This window comes from Notamacropus eugenii, chromosome 5, assembly GCF_028372415.1.
Source record: "Notamacropus eugenii isolate mMacEug1 chromosome 5, mMacEug1.pri_v2, whole genome shotgun sequence".
Taxonomy (NCBI): Eukaryota; Metazoa; Chordata; class Mammalia; order Diprotodontia; family Macropodidae; genus Notamacropus; species Notamacropus eugenii.
This window is the reverse complement of record NC_092876.1, coordinates 29,820,957-29,836,403: the sequence shown is the minus strand read 5'-3', so window position 1 is coordinate 29,836,403 and position 15,447 is coordinate 29,820,957. Positions and strand designations below refer to the sequence as shown.

The 15,447-nt window shown below is 55.4% G+C and overlaps 4 protein-coding genes across 5 annotated transcripts; 1 reads left to right on the top strand and 3 right to left on the bottom strand.

Moving 5' to 3' along the window:
• Positions 1-406: 406 nt before the first annotated feature.
• B3GNT8 (UDP-GlcNAc:betaGal beta-1,3-N-acetylglucosaminyltransferase 8) lies at positions 407-3,211 on the bottom strand. The gene is made up of 2 exons (XM_072608173.1): positions 2,235-3,211; positions 407-1,892 (listed from the first exon to the last, which is right to left on the bottom strand). Exon 2 carries the CDS (start codon positions 1,852-1,854, stop codon positions 661-663), a length of 1,194 nt encoding a protein of 397 aa, XP_072464274.1. The 5' UTR covers positions 1,855-1,892; positions 2,235-3,211; the 3' UTR covers positions 407-660.
• Positions 3,212-3,660: 449 nt separating this feature from the next.
• Positions 3,661-7,325, bottom strand: DMAC2 (distal membrane arm assembly component 2). Its single transcript, XM_072608174.1, is given in 7 exon segments — positions 3,661-4,534; positions 4,688-4,850; positions 4,945-5,081; positions 5,440-5,520; positions 6,071-6,300; positions 7,235-7,270; positions 7,272-7,325. Coding segments are annotated over 7 exon segments (873 nt in total). The 5' UTR covers positions 7,311-7,325; the 3' UTR covers positions 3,661-4,347.
• Positions 7,326-7,506: 181 nt separating this feature from the next.
• ERICH4 (glutamate rich 4) lies at positions 7,507-9,273 on the top strand. Of its 2 annotated transcripts, none has more exons than XM_072608177.1 (2): positions 7,507-7,943; positions 8,767-9,273. In XM_072608177.1, exons 1-2 carry the CDS (start codon positions 7,740-7,742, stop codon positions 8,932-8,934), a joined length of 372 nt encoding a protein of 123 aa, XP_072464278.1. In that variant the 5' UTR covers positions 7,507-7,739; the 3' UTR covers positions 8,935-9,273. The 2 variants fall into 2 exon arrangements, with proteins under 2 accessions (XP_072464278.1, XP_072464279.1); XM_072608178.1 differs by having other exon boundaries at positions 7,517-7,901.
• Positions 9,274-9,860: 587 nt separating this feature from the next.
• PRSS16 (serine protease 16) lies at positions 9,861-15,418 on the bottom strand. The gene is made up of 12 exons (XM_072615534.1): positions 15,349-15,418; positions 15,102-15,277; positions 14,048-14,147; positions 13,684-13,813; positions 12,900-13,023; positions 12,614-12,691; positions 12,368-12,415; positions 11,294-11,572; positions 11,069-11,210; positions 10,314-10,493; positions 10,072-10,217; positions 9,861-9,923 (listed from the first exon to the last, which is right to left on the bottom strand). The coding sequence occupies exons 1-12, from the start codon at positions 15,416-15,418 to the stop codon at positions 9,861-9,863; spliced, it is 1,536 nt and encodes a 511-aa protein (XP_072471635.1).
• Between the last annotated feature and the right edge of the window lie 29 nt (positions 15,419-15,447).

The following is a 15,447-nucleotide window of genomic DNA, read 5'->3' as shown; positions in this document are numbered from 1 at the left end:
CCAGACTGCTGGAGCTGGGAGGTCCCTGGAAGGGCACCCTAAGGCTCTGGCCTGTAGGGCACAAACCCCCGAGGAAAGGCAGGGCAGGGACTAGAATCCATATTTCCTGACTCATGCTCCAGGATCCTTTTCCAGAAAGCTCTCATTGGGGTAGAGGGCAATAGTACCCCTCTGTACTCTCAGTTAAGGGGACCCTCCCCTTGTTTTTTTCAGGTGTTTTTTTCACCTGTCATCCTCAGGCTAGGCCTTGCTCAGGTGCCAAAGGCAAAGCTTTCCCAATGGGGTGCAGTGGAGCCACAGCTTTGTGCCCCACAGGGTGGTGTGGAGGAGGATTCTGGCCCCTTTGCTTTGTACTCCACCCCCCCACCCCCCTGGGGAGAAACAGAATTGACTCTGGAGCCCTAGATTCAGGAAGGGGGGTTGTTTTAAATAAATATAAGCCGCATACAGCCTTGTTCTCTCTCAGCGCCAAGTAGGAGAGCATCACTGCAGCGATGGAGACAGTCTAGGTCCTGCTACACCCCAGCCCCGGTTGTCAGCAAGCAGGCCCCCAGCCTCACTCCCTCACTCCCAAGCTAGGGCACCGGAGGGAGAAGTTCCAAGGCCCAGCCTCAAATTGTGGGAAGAGAGGGCCACCCACCCCCATCTGCTGCCAAGGCTTCAGCAGTGGGCTGGGATGTTCTGCATTAGCTTCCAAAGCTGAATGGTCTCCTGGGGGTCTCGGGGCTGAACCAGCACCAGGCGCTGATGGATGCAGGGGTTATCCTGCTTGCCTGTGGCTGGCCAGTTGGTGAGGAAGCCGGGGTGATTCTGGGGTGCCAGGCCCAATGCTTGGAAGCAGAGGCCAGAATAGACGTCGTCAATGGGGAAGGGAACCACCCTGTCAGCAGCCCGGAGCAACCACGGGGCAAGGTGCCCGGCAAATACGTAGCCGCCCCCACTGGCGTAGGCTGGGTAAGGGCCTGCATAAAACGACTCGGGCACATAGTAGGGCCCTTTAGGGGTCCGGATGGGTAAGGCCTGGTCAAAGACATGGCCCAGGTAGAGGCCTCGGGCTGTGGCCGGGGGCAGCCCTCGGAGCAGCTTCAGCAGGGCCTTGATGTTGACAAAGCTATTGTCCTCTGCTCGGAGGACAAAGGTCACCTGGGGGCAGTGATGGGCCAGCCACCGCAGGAACAACACATCCTTAAGGCTTCGGTTAAAGGGGACATCCAGAAAGTCCCAGAGCAGGAGGTCCCGGTAGCGACGACTCTCCCACTCCACGAGGGGACCCAAGTCAGGGCCTGGCTCTGCCCTAGGGGAGCCCAGGAGGAAAAGAAGGCGAACCCCATGCTCCGGCCCGCCCCACGTCTCTCGAATGGCCTGGCGCTCCCCAAATCTGCCTGCAGATGACTTCACGGCCAGCAGCAGGTAAGGGGCATCGGAATCCAGGCAGCTGGGAACCACAGACCCCGACACCCACCAGGGGTAGTCTCGGCAAGCAGCCGACAGGAGGAAACGCTGGTGAGGCTCCGGGTAGGAGGCGAAGTCGGGGATTGTGGCTGCTGCTGCCTTCCCCCAAGCCTGGCAATCCCCTGCCGCAGGGTCACCAGCCTGGGGCAGCACCTGGAACAGCTGCTGCTGCCTGTTCCAATAAGCTGTGGCCTGGGCTCCAGCCTGACCCAGGCGCCCAGAAAGGTTGGCAGGAAGGGACGGCTCGAATGTAAAGGCGCCGGGGTTGGTCAGGGTCTCCGACTCACGGCCCTCCGGGTATTTCTTGGGCCGCAGAGGGTCTGAGCTCCACTCGATGTAAACCTTCAGAGCCAGCAGGGTGAGGAGGGCCAAGAGACAGAGCATACACTTGGAGCAGCGCATGGCAGGGGACCCCGGGCGTTAGAGGGGGTCCCCGGGAGCTGCAAGGGAAATGCGGCACCACTTAGCTAGAGGAATCCCCAATCAAGGAAGGGTGGGGCTAGCCGCCTCTGCCCCCCACCCTCACCTCCCGCCCAGGGGTCTCAGAATTCCAGTTCCATCCCTGGAGGCAGAGGGTCCAGATGCCCGGTCCTTAGTCAAGTTCCCCCAAAGGCAAACCCTCTGCTTTCTCCCTCACCTCCCGGACCCAGGGGCCCCTAGTTTCCAATCCCTCCATCAGAGCCCCAGTGGCTGGTGCTTCCCTCCCTTCTCAAGCCCTCCCCCCCTCTCCTCCCCGGACACTGGGCTTGCGGACCCAGGCATCCGACTTCCCTGGCACTCACTTCTGGGCCAGGGCCGTGGCCCAGGCCCGCCAGCTTTGGTCAGGTCGGGCTCCGCCGGCAGCAGCCTCCCTCCCAGACTGAGTCAGTCTGGAGGGGAGGGGAGCGGGGGTAGCCCCCAGGGGCCAGGGAGCGGCAGGGGCGGGGCTGGGGAGGAGACCTAGAGAGATACCGACTGAGAGGCGGGAGGAGAGAGGGCGTGTACGGGCTGGTTCTCTGGCCTGAGAGGAAAGAAAAAGAAATGGGAAAACCCGGGAGAGGGCTTGGGACAGGGGACTGGAAAGAGTCAAAGGGGAGAGAGTCACAGACAGACGGTCGGATGCTAGGAGGCTGGAGGAAAGTCCCAGGGAAAGGAGATGGGGCTCCAGAGAACAGGGGCTGAGGGAAAGAGTCAAAAAGGGAGGGAGATATGGTCACTGGGAGGAGAGAGAAGAGGACATGATAAAGGCAGATGTGGGGGGGCCGAGAGAAACAGGGAGCAGATAAGGGAAGGACCTCTACCCTTCCCATTCCTGAGGGAGTGGGGGGGAGCAAAGGCAGCAGGATTCTTGGGTCTAGTCTCTGAAAGCTCCGAATTGAAATGGATTGGGGCTCCCCCCCTCAAATTCCCCAGTCCATCTCCCAAACCCCAACCCCGAGTAGCCTCATCCGCTACCTGGAGGCTGCACGGGCTTGGGCCAGTGTCCAACGCGCTCTCTACACCCCACTCCTCATCTCCCTGCGGTGACTAACGAATTTCCGGCCCCTTGGGAAACTGTGTGTTTGCATCAGAGTACGTCCACAGGGGCCCCCGCGATATCTGTACCCTGGCTTGTCTCTTAACCGTCAACAAACACTTCCCTACTGCCCAGGGGGGCTGCGGAGGGAGGACTTTCTCTTGAGGATATAGGTGGAATCGAGGGTCCCGCCCAGCCCAATCCCAGCTGCCTCCAGTCACACCGGGGGAAGGTGTGCAGGAGCCTCGTCTCTCGGGTCCCTGATTCCTCCCCCACCACCCCATCCCCCCGCCGTGATCCTGACCCCCACCACAGATCTTTCTCCTTGGTGAGATTTCATTTATTTTACATTTATCTTATGACATTTGGACTTCCCAATTCTCTCCCTGCCTCCAGCCCTTCGCTCCCGTGGAGAAGGCAGGCAATATGATATCAAGCCAGTCTTCTCCTTGGTCAAGTGGGAAGGGTGAGCAGAGACCTCGGGCTGGCTCTGGGCTTCCCGGACCCCAGTCCAGTCTTCTACCATCTACAAGCTGCAACTAGAAGGCGCTTCACCTCCGGGCTTATGCCCGCATTTGTAACAGTACCACTCCACCCCCCAGTGAGGCTAAATGAAATATGTGTACAGTGTTTTACAAAGCTCCATCACCATCATCATCGTCATTCCCTAACACCCTCCCCACCCCACCTCAGGGAGTCTCCAGACTCAAGACTGGTTTCCAAAGATGTTTATTATCTGTATGAAGGGCCCAGGGACTGCAATGAGTGATCGACTGAGCCCCACCCCCCTCCCTCCCGAAGACTAATGAAGCCCTTGGGGAGAGGGGGATGCAGCCTGGAATTAATGGACTCAGATCAGCACTCAGACACCACATCCCGGTGGAGGTTGGGAGGAAGGAGGGATGGGTATCAGCATCTCCTGGGGTGTCTATCACACAAGCAGTGCTGCCAGGGCTTGCCAGCCCCCCCTTCCGATCATCCCCTTGGTTCAGAATCCCCTGACTCATGTCTCCTTCCTCCTGTTCTGCCCATCACTCCAATTACCAGCCCCTCCCACCCTGGGACAAGGTGGGGGGATTCTGGGGACACCTAAGTGAGGGGGGCTAGTAGGGGCCTCTCCACCCCCCATTTATTCAGAGGTGCAGAGAAGCTAAGAGAAGGGAGTGGGGGAAGCAAGACAAACTTCCCCGGTCCCCTCTCCCCCCAGCATCCTTGAGGTAAGCCCTTACTTCTGGCACACCTATAAACCCAGGAGGTGGAGGAAGGGGGAGGATAAGGAAAGAGGCTTCTGGGCTGCATGCCTGAGGGTACCCCTCAGTTCCAGAGTGTTCTGTGCTCTGGGGATGCTCAGGAACCTGGGGCCTGCAGGGTGTCTTGGGAAAGCTGGGGCTCCCCAGCATCTAAGTAGCCACCCCCGAATCCGCCTTATCTTCCACACACACCCCTTCTTCAGGGAGGGGCTCCAGCCCATCGGCATAGTCCGCCCCCACCACCTCACAGTGGGGCAGCATCTCCTCCACCAGAATCTGTGTTAGGCCCTTATTGGACACTGCTGGAAGGTTGGAGATATCCAGACGCCTGAGGTTCCTGGAGCAACAATTTGGGTGGTAGAAGGGGCAGACCTGGGGGGGCTGGGGAATCCATCTGGGGGCCCCATCATTTCATCCCACTTTGGAAACCACCCAGGAGGCCTAAGGCGCCTGGGGGAAGGAGGGCAGGGCCCTGGGCAGGGTCTCTTACCAGAGGTGGTGGAGGCAGGCCAGGCCTCGCTCAGTGACCTGGGGACAGCCAGCCAAAGAGAGCTCCTGCAGACTGCCACCCAGAGAGTGCAGGCGGCTCAGGCACCAGTCATCCACGAAGGGGCAGCCACAGAGCCTCAGGGACCTCAGGCTGGGCAGGAACACTGGCCAGAGGGGAGGGACAGGCAGGGTGACTCCCAGCCTCCAGCCTCCTGAAAGAGGAGGCCCCACCCCAAGTGTGCCCAGCCAGCCCCTCACCCAAGTTCTCCAGTCCATAGTAGTTAATGACACAGCCACTGGCATCCACCTCCTCCAGGAGCAGCTTCTGGAAGTGAAGACTGTTTCGAAGGAACTGCTTCTTGTCTCTGGGGAGGATCCACTCATGATCCTGGAACCTGAGGGGTCAAGGCAGGGAAGTCTGCGGGTGACTGAGCCCCGGGCACGTTCTAACCCTGCTTGAAGCACTAAGTCTCTCTAAATCCTCCTTCCTACATCTCAAATCATTGACGTGCTCTCAGGATCCCACTTCCTGGGTCCCACATTGAGATAATATTTGCAAAGCACCTGGCAAACAGCAGCTGCTATATAAATGCTTATTCCCTCCTTCCCTTTCCTCTCACATCTCCCTGAACCCCTCTTGGGAACCCCAAATCCAAATCCTCCCAATTATCCAGAGGAACCCCATCAGGTTCAGTAGATACCCTTTCACAGTCCCCTAGAGATCTTCCCTTCCAAAGTCTTGGGCTTCCTTACCTGACAGCTCCTCCCTGGCTCAGGACAAAGTGAGCAGCTGCCACATTGGGGCCATGATGTTTCAAGGTGTAGCTGAAGACCCTGGATTGAAGGGGAAGGGTGGCTGGGAAATAGGGAAAAAGGAGTCCCTCCCACAGCTAGTCAGGAAATCAGGACACCTGATTCTACAACAGGGTCCAACACTCTGGCCTCAGTTTTCCCTCCTCTACGTAAACTTTTGTACTTGGGTGAGATTTGGCAAGAAGACTGCCTGGGTGTCATGCCATCCTCCAGTCTAGTTCTTGATTCCAGAAATGCTGGGGGGAAAGTGGGCCCTAGGAAGGGAAACACCCCAGGGATGAGACCCTTGAGGTGGTGGCCCTGGGGACAGGGGGGTCCATGATAGTGTAGGTCACCCTTTGGAGGTATGAGAACAATTATCCAAGAAGGGGGAAATGGGCTCAGCTTTCCCCAGCTGACTGCCTGTGGCTCTAGGTCTATGATTCAATGTGATCCTGGTGAGCTCCTTCCCTCTCTGAACAATAAGAGGGTTGGACTCTGGGGCCCTTAAAGGCCTTTCCAGTTCTGACATTCTAGGAACAAGTGACTCACTGCCCAAGTTGTCCCTCAAAGACCTTCACCAAATGCTTACTTGTTTTTCCTATATAGGTTCCAGCTGCTGAAACGGAAAATCCACTCTCGAAGTTGCTCCACATCATAGAATCGAGCAGCCATGCTGGCCACCAGCCCCTGCTGGGGGTCACGGGCACGATTCGGATTCAAATCATAGCTGGGGTTAGGGCCTTGGCCAAAGTTACTCTGGCTGCTCAAGGTCCTGGGGGTCCCTCCACCCCACCAAGCCAGGTGTCCAGCTCGGAGAAGCTAGAGAGAGAGAGAAACAGAGAAAGAGAGAGGAAGGTAGAAGGCGGGAGAGAAGCAGAGAGAGAGAAAAAGAGAGGAAGGGAGGGAGAGGGAGGGAAAGAGGGCTGGTGATGGGCAGGCAGGGTCACCACCCCGAATCACCACCCTACAAATGCTCTAAGGAACCCCCAGATCCTTTCTCCAATTTTTCTTGAACCACTTAAATTCCCAAATTCTCCCTCTGAATTCTCAAATTTCAAAATGAGTCCCAGACCCCACATTTTCAACATCCCAATTTTCCCCTGAATCTCCCCCTAACCCAGAAATGAACCCCCAAATCTTCCTACCCACTTTCATCTGATGACCCAGCCCCCAGATCGCCCCGCCCCTTTCTCAGCGAGGCTCCGCCCACAGGTGTGTCCCGCTCCGCATCCTAGGTGCATCCTCTGGTCGCCTCCTAGCTGCTCCTCCCCCAGCAAGCTCCGCCCCCAGGGCATCATTCTCCATGCAAACTCCGCCCCCTGGCTTATCCGCCCAGGTTGCTCCTCCCCAGAAGGCTCCCCTCTTACCCTCAATCCCACGAGCATCATCTCTCCCCGTCCCCACCACCCCCACTGGCAAGTCAACTCGCCCGCCCGTTTCCCTCAGCCTGTCAGCGCACCTCATTCTCCATTGGCTGCTCGGCCTGCTCCCCTTATACTCCCATTGGTCCTTCCGTTTGCTCTTTCCTATTCTTATTGGCTGCTATCTCCGGCCCTTGGCCTTTCCCAAAGTCCGACCTTCCCGTGTCGCCCATTGGCCCGGAGCTCGGATTCCCCCCCCCCGCCCCGGAGGCTCATTGACTTTCTGAGATCCAGTGCCCCGCTCTAGGTATTTGCGAGGAGAGCTCATGAAGAACCCGGCCCCAGGAATCACCTCCCTTCGACAAAAGCTCTGGATCAGTCTGGGAACCTACCGCCCTGGGCGCCGCCATCTTGGTCCTTTCCTCGGAACAGAGTCTGCCGGCCTCGCCTTCGCAACTGCTCAATCATTGGCTCTTTTTCTTGAGGTCCCGCCCGCCGATGGCATTTATTGGATCCTCCCCCCTCCCATGTCAACCCTTGCCACCTTACACCAGCTCCTCTCTTGAGGCCCCGCCTGCAGATTATAGGATAGCCCCGCCCTCTTGAAGCCCCACCTTTAGATCATTCATTGGCTTCTTCCCTTCTTAGGCCCGGCCCCTTCTTAAAAGCGCAGCGCCTTCTAGTTCAGCATCTTTCTGGAGTCCTGCGCTCTCTTCCCACCAGCCCCGCCACAAGTCCTTCCTAGAGTCTGCCCTCCATCCCTCCTGCTGCTGGGGAGCAGCGGCAACCACGGCCCCTCGAGTGCCCCCAGCAGCAGGAGGGATTGTGGGTAGGCAGCAGGAACCTGGGCAGGGCGGACTTTGGCCCCGGGTGTCTGCGCGGCCTGGATAGCTCAGGATGGAGGCCTGGGGACGTCTGACCAGAGCTGGGCTGGCCCCGCCGGAGCTGGGCCCCCCTCCTCGCGCCCTGAGAGACCCCAGCGGGGCCTGCACCTCTCCAGGGGCTCCCCCCGGGGCCCTCCGGGCTGAGGATGGCTTGGTCTGGGTGTGGGAGCAGCTGGTGAGAGAGATGGGCAGAGGCAGAGATGGGCGGGGAGAGATGGTGAGACGGGAAAAAAGAAAGGGAGGGAGGGAGAGAGAGATGGAGACGGACACGGAGACATGAAAACGGAGAGATGGAGAAAGGCATAGGCACGCCAGTACCAAGACAGAGCCAGAGACAGAGGCTGAAACAGAGCCTAAACCTCAGAAACGAGCCAGAGCTAGAGAATCCCGGGTGTCTCTACGAAGACTGTACAGGCACGTGGGCCTGGAGAATCGCAGAGACAGGGAAGGAGGCGAGGATGCCCAGAGACACAGAGATGCTGAGTGGGTGATCGAGGGAAGGGGGATAGACCAGCAGAGGGAGACTCGAGGAGGACGGAGAAGGGAGCTGGGCAAACCCACTGATGCGTCTGCCACAGGGACACAACTCTGGGGACCTGGATACAGACAGAGGGAGGGACAGAGCTGTCAGGACAGCCAGAATGAGGTGGAGAAGGAAACGCAGAAACAGAAGGGGGCGGTGAGATGGAACGAAAGGGGGTGCCTTGCCCCTGGGGTGGGAATTAGCTCTTAACACAATCCCCCCAGTCTTTCTGCCTTACATGGTCTTTGAGAGATCACATGAACTAATAAAACAGTGCTAGAAGCAAAGAGACATTCACAGAGGGAGGAGACACAGAGACAGGAGAGGAAGACAGAGACTGAGCCAGTGAGAGCCATATCCAGTTATGAGGGGAGGACTGGGGGAGCCGGAAACAGGGGTGGGGGACATGCTCTACCTGCCACAGTAAGCAGCTGCCAGGGTAGAGGGGAGGGATTGCCTCCCTATCTGAGGTTCGATTCTGCCCATTCCCCTCATAAGTGTTCTCCCTCCCCCACAGTGGAACCTTCGGAGGATGGACATACAACTGTTTGACCAGCTATGTACCCTGGGTCTAGAGATCCAGGCACTTCGGGAAGAGAATGAGGCCAGCCTGGATGAGGAGGGAGAGGGTCTGGGAGCCTCCCAATCAGGCTGGCTCATCCCAGACTTTGAAATCACCATCTGAGAACCTGGGGAACCAGTGGAAAGGACCTCTCTATGCCCTACTCAGAGTGGCCAAAACCCCCATGAGATACAAGAAGACAGCAAACATTTTCAAATGAAAGCAAATATTTATCTTCATGGGAGGCTCTTGAGCTTTTGTCCTGTAGGGGACAGAGATACCATTGTTCACGAATGAATGAATTTGCAGATGAGAGAATATTGTAATTAATAATAACGATGGCATGGAAATTTTCTGGGGAAAAACAGATTTTTGTTGGTTTCAATGTTTTCAGGTGAGACACAGATGTTTGCTGATTATATGCAGATATTAATAAATGAAATCCAAATGTTCAAAGATTCAGATCATAGGCTATGGCAGTTAAAGAGACTTTATATATGACTTAACCTGACCCCTTCAGTTTACAAAGAAATTGAGTCTTGAGAGATAAAGTAACTTGGCCAAGGTCACTGTGAGAGCTGGGGGCAGAGCTGGGATTATGGGGCATAACCGGATCCTAGATCCAGTGCTCTACCCGTTGGGCTAATTTGCTGTCCAGCCTAAAGATCCCCCAGGATGAGTGATAAATGTTTGCTCATGAACTATGTCTCTGATCAGCAAAGCAGGTATTTGAGGTATAAGATGGCTGTTTACTGAGGTGATATGGAAGTCAGCAGAGAAGGCACTGACCTCATCTTGACCAGATGCCTCATTTATTTTGAAGGGGCAACTCTTTGTGGAGATCCTAGGGTTTGCCAAAAAGATATTGAATTTTGTAGATCTGTGTGTTTGGGTGTGGGAAGTTAATAAGAGCAGGAGTTGAATAAGGCTCTCTTATGGTTCCCCAGCTTAGGGAAAGAGGAGGCTATCTAGGCTTGGTGAAGTGTAAGTATCAGGGTATTCTGAGCTACTCATTGATCACCAGTTGGTTTGGGCATTGCTGCCAAGGCTCAGACACTGCCCAGATCTACCTTTGCCTCCTGGAGCCAGATCTTGAGCTGCTGGGCAATCTTCTATTGAGAAGGAAAGATAGAGTTAGAATTGAGTCCCCAGACACCCCTCCACCACCACCATTATTTCCCTTCTGATTTAGAGACAGGAAAGGGTGAGAAGCATGGCCTTGAAAATAAGTTTGCCCACCCCAAATCAGCCCCTGCTAACCTGGCGCCCTAGGTGTAGGCTGGGTGGGTCTGAGGGCTGGGCTGGGGCCATGTCTGAGCAGTGTGATGTCCCCCTCAGGAGCACAGCTGGCTCTGAGGATCCAAGGGCCTGGAGCACACTCAGCACATGCCAAGGATCAATATCACCTGGGGGCAGGAAGAGGAAGGGACATACTGAAAGAGGGAACAAGAAAGGGTGACATTAAGAGTGAGGTTCTCTGGGTACCCCATTCAACCCCTTACCATTGACAAAAAACACCCGGGTAGCCCCTGGGCTCTGACCACCATAGTAGGTGTTGGTCCGGGTCACAGCTTCTGCCACAGAGGCTGGCAAGAGCCCAAACACCTGCGCACACAGCTGAAGCTGGTCTGACAGCGTCCTTCGCCTGGAAAAGGGGCAGCTGGAGTCCTTGCAGGTGATGTCTGATGAGGCAAAGGAAGAATGGGGAGGAAATTCCAGGGGACCCTAGCAAATGTCCATGGGTGGTAGGTCAGGGTTAGAGGTGCACTCAGGTGCACACTTAAATGTCTTGTGTCGGGGCTGGGACACACGTGTGGAGTAGTATCAGGGATGAAGTGTGTTCTACTTGCACATCCAGGGACGCTGACCAAATGGAAGTAACAAAGAGGCAGACTTAGACTGAATATCAGACAAGATTTGCCAGTGACTAGAGCTGACCAGGAGTGGAATGAGCTGCCTTGGGAGGTGGAGGTTGGGGGCCCCCCTTTCCCTAGAGGGCTTCAAGCAGAGGCAGGAAGGTCCCATATGGGAGATTCCTTTCTTGTATGGGTTGCAGTAGGTGGTGGCTGAGTTCCTGCCCAACTTCAATGTGACCCCCTGGCATACTGGCTATTTTCTATGGACCCCAAGCATAGAGATGGGTAGCATGAGTTCTCTGGGTACATGAAGGTGGGCAGAATTTCAGGCCCAAGACAAAGACAGAAGAATGAGCTCTTGGGGCTTTTCAGGGCTGCTGGAGAGAGAGAGGGTCACTCACAGTATCCAAACTCTGTACACGTTTGATAGAACCACTGCCTGGAGCCCAGGCCCTCCGCCTGTGGGCTGGTGTCCTTCATTTCAGCCACAGCAGCTGCCTTTGAGCTGGGCAGGCATGGAAGGCCCAGTGTCTGCAGCACAAGCTGTAGAAAGGATATCCGAGTCTCAGGAAGGAAACTGGGTCCTCAGATATTCAGGGTTCCTGGTAGCAGAGCTGGACCCTTACCTGGATAGCATCCTGGAGTCCTGAAAGGGGCCCTCTGCTCTGGTTGGCCAACATGAGATGGCAGAGACTTCTCACGTCCAGGGGAACTCCTGCCTGCTGGTCATACTGCACAGCTGCCCCTACCAGGCCTTCCAACTGTTCCAAGAGCTCAGCCTGGTCCTCAGGGGTCTCCAGGGTCCCACATGCCCTTACTTCTGACTGCAAGGCGGCCTGAGTCTCCTTGCCCTCAGACAGGCCATGGTCTAGCTCTGCAAAGGCCTGGACCACAGCCCTCCGGCACTAGCAGGATGGAACTCAGTCAGAAGTCCTTCCTCCCTCCTCCCTGTGCCCAAACACCAGGGTCTGTCTTCCTTTCCCCTCCAGCTGCCTGCAGCTATGGATACCTGGGTTGTCTCTGCCCTCCATCATCAGGAACCAGACACCAGGGTCATCAAAGGACCATGGAAAGACCCTACAGAAGCTCTCTGGTCTATCTGCCCCCCAGATCTGCAGAGGAGAAAACTGAGGCCCCAGGAAGTGAAATACTTTGGTCAAGGTCACATAGGTTATAAGTGGCAGAGTGAATAATTGAACTTGGCTTGTGACTTCAGATCCAGGGAACTTAGAAATCATTTGGCTAACCTCTTAACTTTCTGGATGAGGAAACTAAGGCCTACAGAGGGGAAATTCTCAAGGTCTTATAGGAATAGACTAGAACCTGGACTTGGGCAGTTGTTATAGAAATAGATGATCCATTTTCCATACAAGGCACTCCCTAAGCAAACCTCCCTTCTCTGGCCACCACTTTGCAAAGTGTGCTAGTTTACCCTTTTAGAATGTAAATGGTTTCCCTTCAGGCAGGGATGGTCTCACTTTTGTCTTTGGGTTCTCAAGGCATCACAGGCAGATGTTTTCAATTCTTTCCTTACCTTCCCCTGGACCACCTTACTAGCAAATACTAAATATCTGCCCAATGCCAGTTCAGGGATAACTAAATGAGACAATTCCTACTCCCAAGGAATTTACATTCTAAAGGTCCCTGGCCTTAATATTAAGTCCCTGGCCAGGATGTCCAGATGGCCCCTGGGGAAGTACCTTAGAGGAGCCACCCACGGCAGGGTCGGCCAGGCTTCTGGATACTACCTGGGGATGGAAAGCAAAGCAGTGGATCTCAGATCTGGTCTTCACAGCCCTTCCCAAAGCCCAGCTCTCTCTAGACTTCCTGCACAATCCCATCCTCAGCCCCCAGCAAACATTTTCCCCAATCCCCTTGGCAACCCCTCCCCAATTCCAGCCTCAACCCCCACCATACACCCTTCCCAATCCAGCCCCACTCTGTACCTGATTATAACTAGAAAAGTCCAGTTGGGCTTGCACAGGAGCTGAGGAGGCTACAGCTGCCCAGATGAGGTGAGGGAACTAGGAGGATGGGGATGAAGAATGGATCGTGAGTCCTAGGGACACTCCCTCCCTATTCTCCCTAGGCCTATGTCACAGAGCCCAGATTTGGGGCTCCTGGAGAGGCCGTTGCTTGAATCCTGGCTGATTTCTCTGTCCTACCCTCAGTCTTTCCCTGCTCTCAACCACCCCCATCCCCATCATGGACTGGAGAGAAAGGATCCTGAACCTTCAGCCGGGCCCAGGCAGCCAGGGAGCCAGCATAGGACCCTCCGAAGCCGATCCAGGGACTGGAGGCTGAGATATTGTAGATCCGAGAAAGTTGGATGCAGGCAGAAGCCACGTCAGCCAGGCTAAGGATGGAAGAGAGACCGACGAGATATAGAAACAGAGGGAGCATGCTATAGTGGACAAACACCTGATCTGCAGTCACAAGGAAGCCTGGGTTCACATTTTGGTTCTACCGTTGGCTAGCTGTTTGACCGTGGGCAAGTCAATTAACTTCAGTTTCCTCTTCTGTAAAAGTGGTTGAACTAAATGGCCTCTAAGTTCCCTGCCTGCTCTAGACCTATGATCTTATCATCCCATGTTCCCTAGAAGAAAGACAGAGACCAAAAATACACACACACACACACACACACACACACACACACGGAGGAAGAGACAGAGAAGGTTGAAGAGAAAGGTGGTGATACAGAGATATCAGGCGAGAAACTGACTGATAGCTAAGTCCAGACAGACCCTGAGAGCTCAGCTGGAGCAGCTCAGGCCCCAAGGGTAGGGATCCCCATGTCCCCAGCTCAGAGCACCCTCCCAGCCAGAAGAAAATCCAAGGTGAAAGAGGGGCTCACACTCTAGGAAGGTGGAGAATCTCATCCTGGTGGGGAGAGGGCCAGATTAGACCTGAAGGCCTTCAGGGTGTTGGAGGGAACCCCAACTGGACCCTTTAGAGCTGGGAGAAATGGATCGAGATGCTCTAGTCTCCCCTGTTCTCCCTCCCAAAACCTACTCACGCATGTCTGCTAGACAGGAAGCGGAGCTGGACTAAGTCTAGTCCCCCTGGGGGGATGCTGTGTCCATAAAATCGGTGTTCCAGGGATACCACCAGAGCCCCCCAGAGTGGGGCCAGGGTCCCAGGGTGGCCTGAGGGAAGGAGATGATGAAGGTGGCCCATTGATCACTCCCTCCCCCATGCCCAATACCCATTCACAGGCATCTAGTCCAACCAATATGGGCATCCCTTCCATACCACCCAGCCTCAGCCTAAGTGACTCCAGTGATGGAGAGCTTGCTACCTCCCAAAGCTCAGAGTCTCCCTCTCCAACCCTGGTCCCCTCTTCTTCCGGCCCAAGGGTCCCTGTCTGCAGCCTTTTATACCTTTAAGCACAGAGCTTGGCCCAAGACTGCTTTCACCACCGATGTGCAGGAAAACAGGACCATCTGGGAACCTCCAGTGTCTGGTATTCACCCAGTATCGCTGAGAAGGGGAGGAGGAAGCAGTGGTGTTCAGTACCCCAGGACAGAAAACAATAACCCTCATTTCTCTGGCCCCTGAAGGTTTGCAAATTACTTTCTTCTCAACCACCCAGTGAGAAAGAAAGCTCCCAGTCTGAAATCTCTTTTATGGATCAGGAAACAGGGGTAGAGAAAGGTGAAGTAGTTCAGCTACCCTCACACCAGCTTTCTGATGGCTACAGGTCCATCACTCCTCCTAAAACCACATAGTCTTTCTGAGCATTAACCCTAACCTCAATTATCTTGCTTCCCTCCTGATCCTAACCTTTAATGCTTCTCTTCTCTCCCTGCCAGGAAGTTTCCTAGCAGGTCTAGTTTCAGACTCTTGTCTGTTACCAGGAGGTTGGCAATCTTAGGGGAATAGACAGCAGATATTGTGTCTGGACTGTCGGCAGAAGAGGAACCCATGCCAGGCAGGGCGAGTGGCTAAGACAATTTGACCCTTAGCATCTTTTTACTGGGGAAGAAATTTGGGATGGGCCCTTAGTGGGGCCAAGGTAGGGTAGGAGGAGTCAGACCCTGGCTGAATAAGGTGGGAAAAACTTGGGAGAGAGGGGTGGGAAACTTTGAGTCCAAGGTTTGTGGGGGAGAAAACTTTGGACCTTGGAGGTTTATTTAGGTCGAGAAGATGGGGTCAAGGAAAAAAAGTTGGGAGTGAGATATCAGGGCTTAGGGACCAGGATGAGTACAGAGAAAATTGGGGGGACTGAACCCTTGTGCTGGGGAAAGAATTTATACCCCAGAAGAGTATTTGGTTACAAGCCTGGACTAAGGTTAAGGGGCTTTGTTGGGGAGAGACGTTTGATTCTAGCGGGGGGGGGGGGAATTTTCTGAGACATCGGGTCCTGGTAGAGTTGAGGGAAGGTCCTTGAGGTGGGGCTGGGGTGTGGTCTGTGGGAGAGAGACTGAGGCTGACCTGGAGGAAGGAGCGCTGGTCAGAGCTGTTGAAAGGATCCAGGGGCTGCTGGAGCCAGCCCTCCCTTGCAGGACTCGGCTCCCCCAGTCTCTGGCCCAACCTCGCCTGCACTTCCTGGATGTGGTCCCCAAGTCGGCTCAGGAGGGACCCTGGAAGAGTAAGAGGGAAAACAGAGGCTTAACCTGGGAGATCCAGGGACCTCTGCAGTCCCCAGGCTCCTAGGCTTAGAGTGGGAGGAGACACACACTTGTAGTGGAGACCCCCGAAAGGGATGCCAAGAGGAGTGGACCCAGCAGGACAGCAGCAGCAGGAGCCATTGCCAAGATACTATGGAGAGCAGGGACAT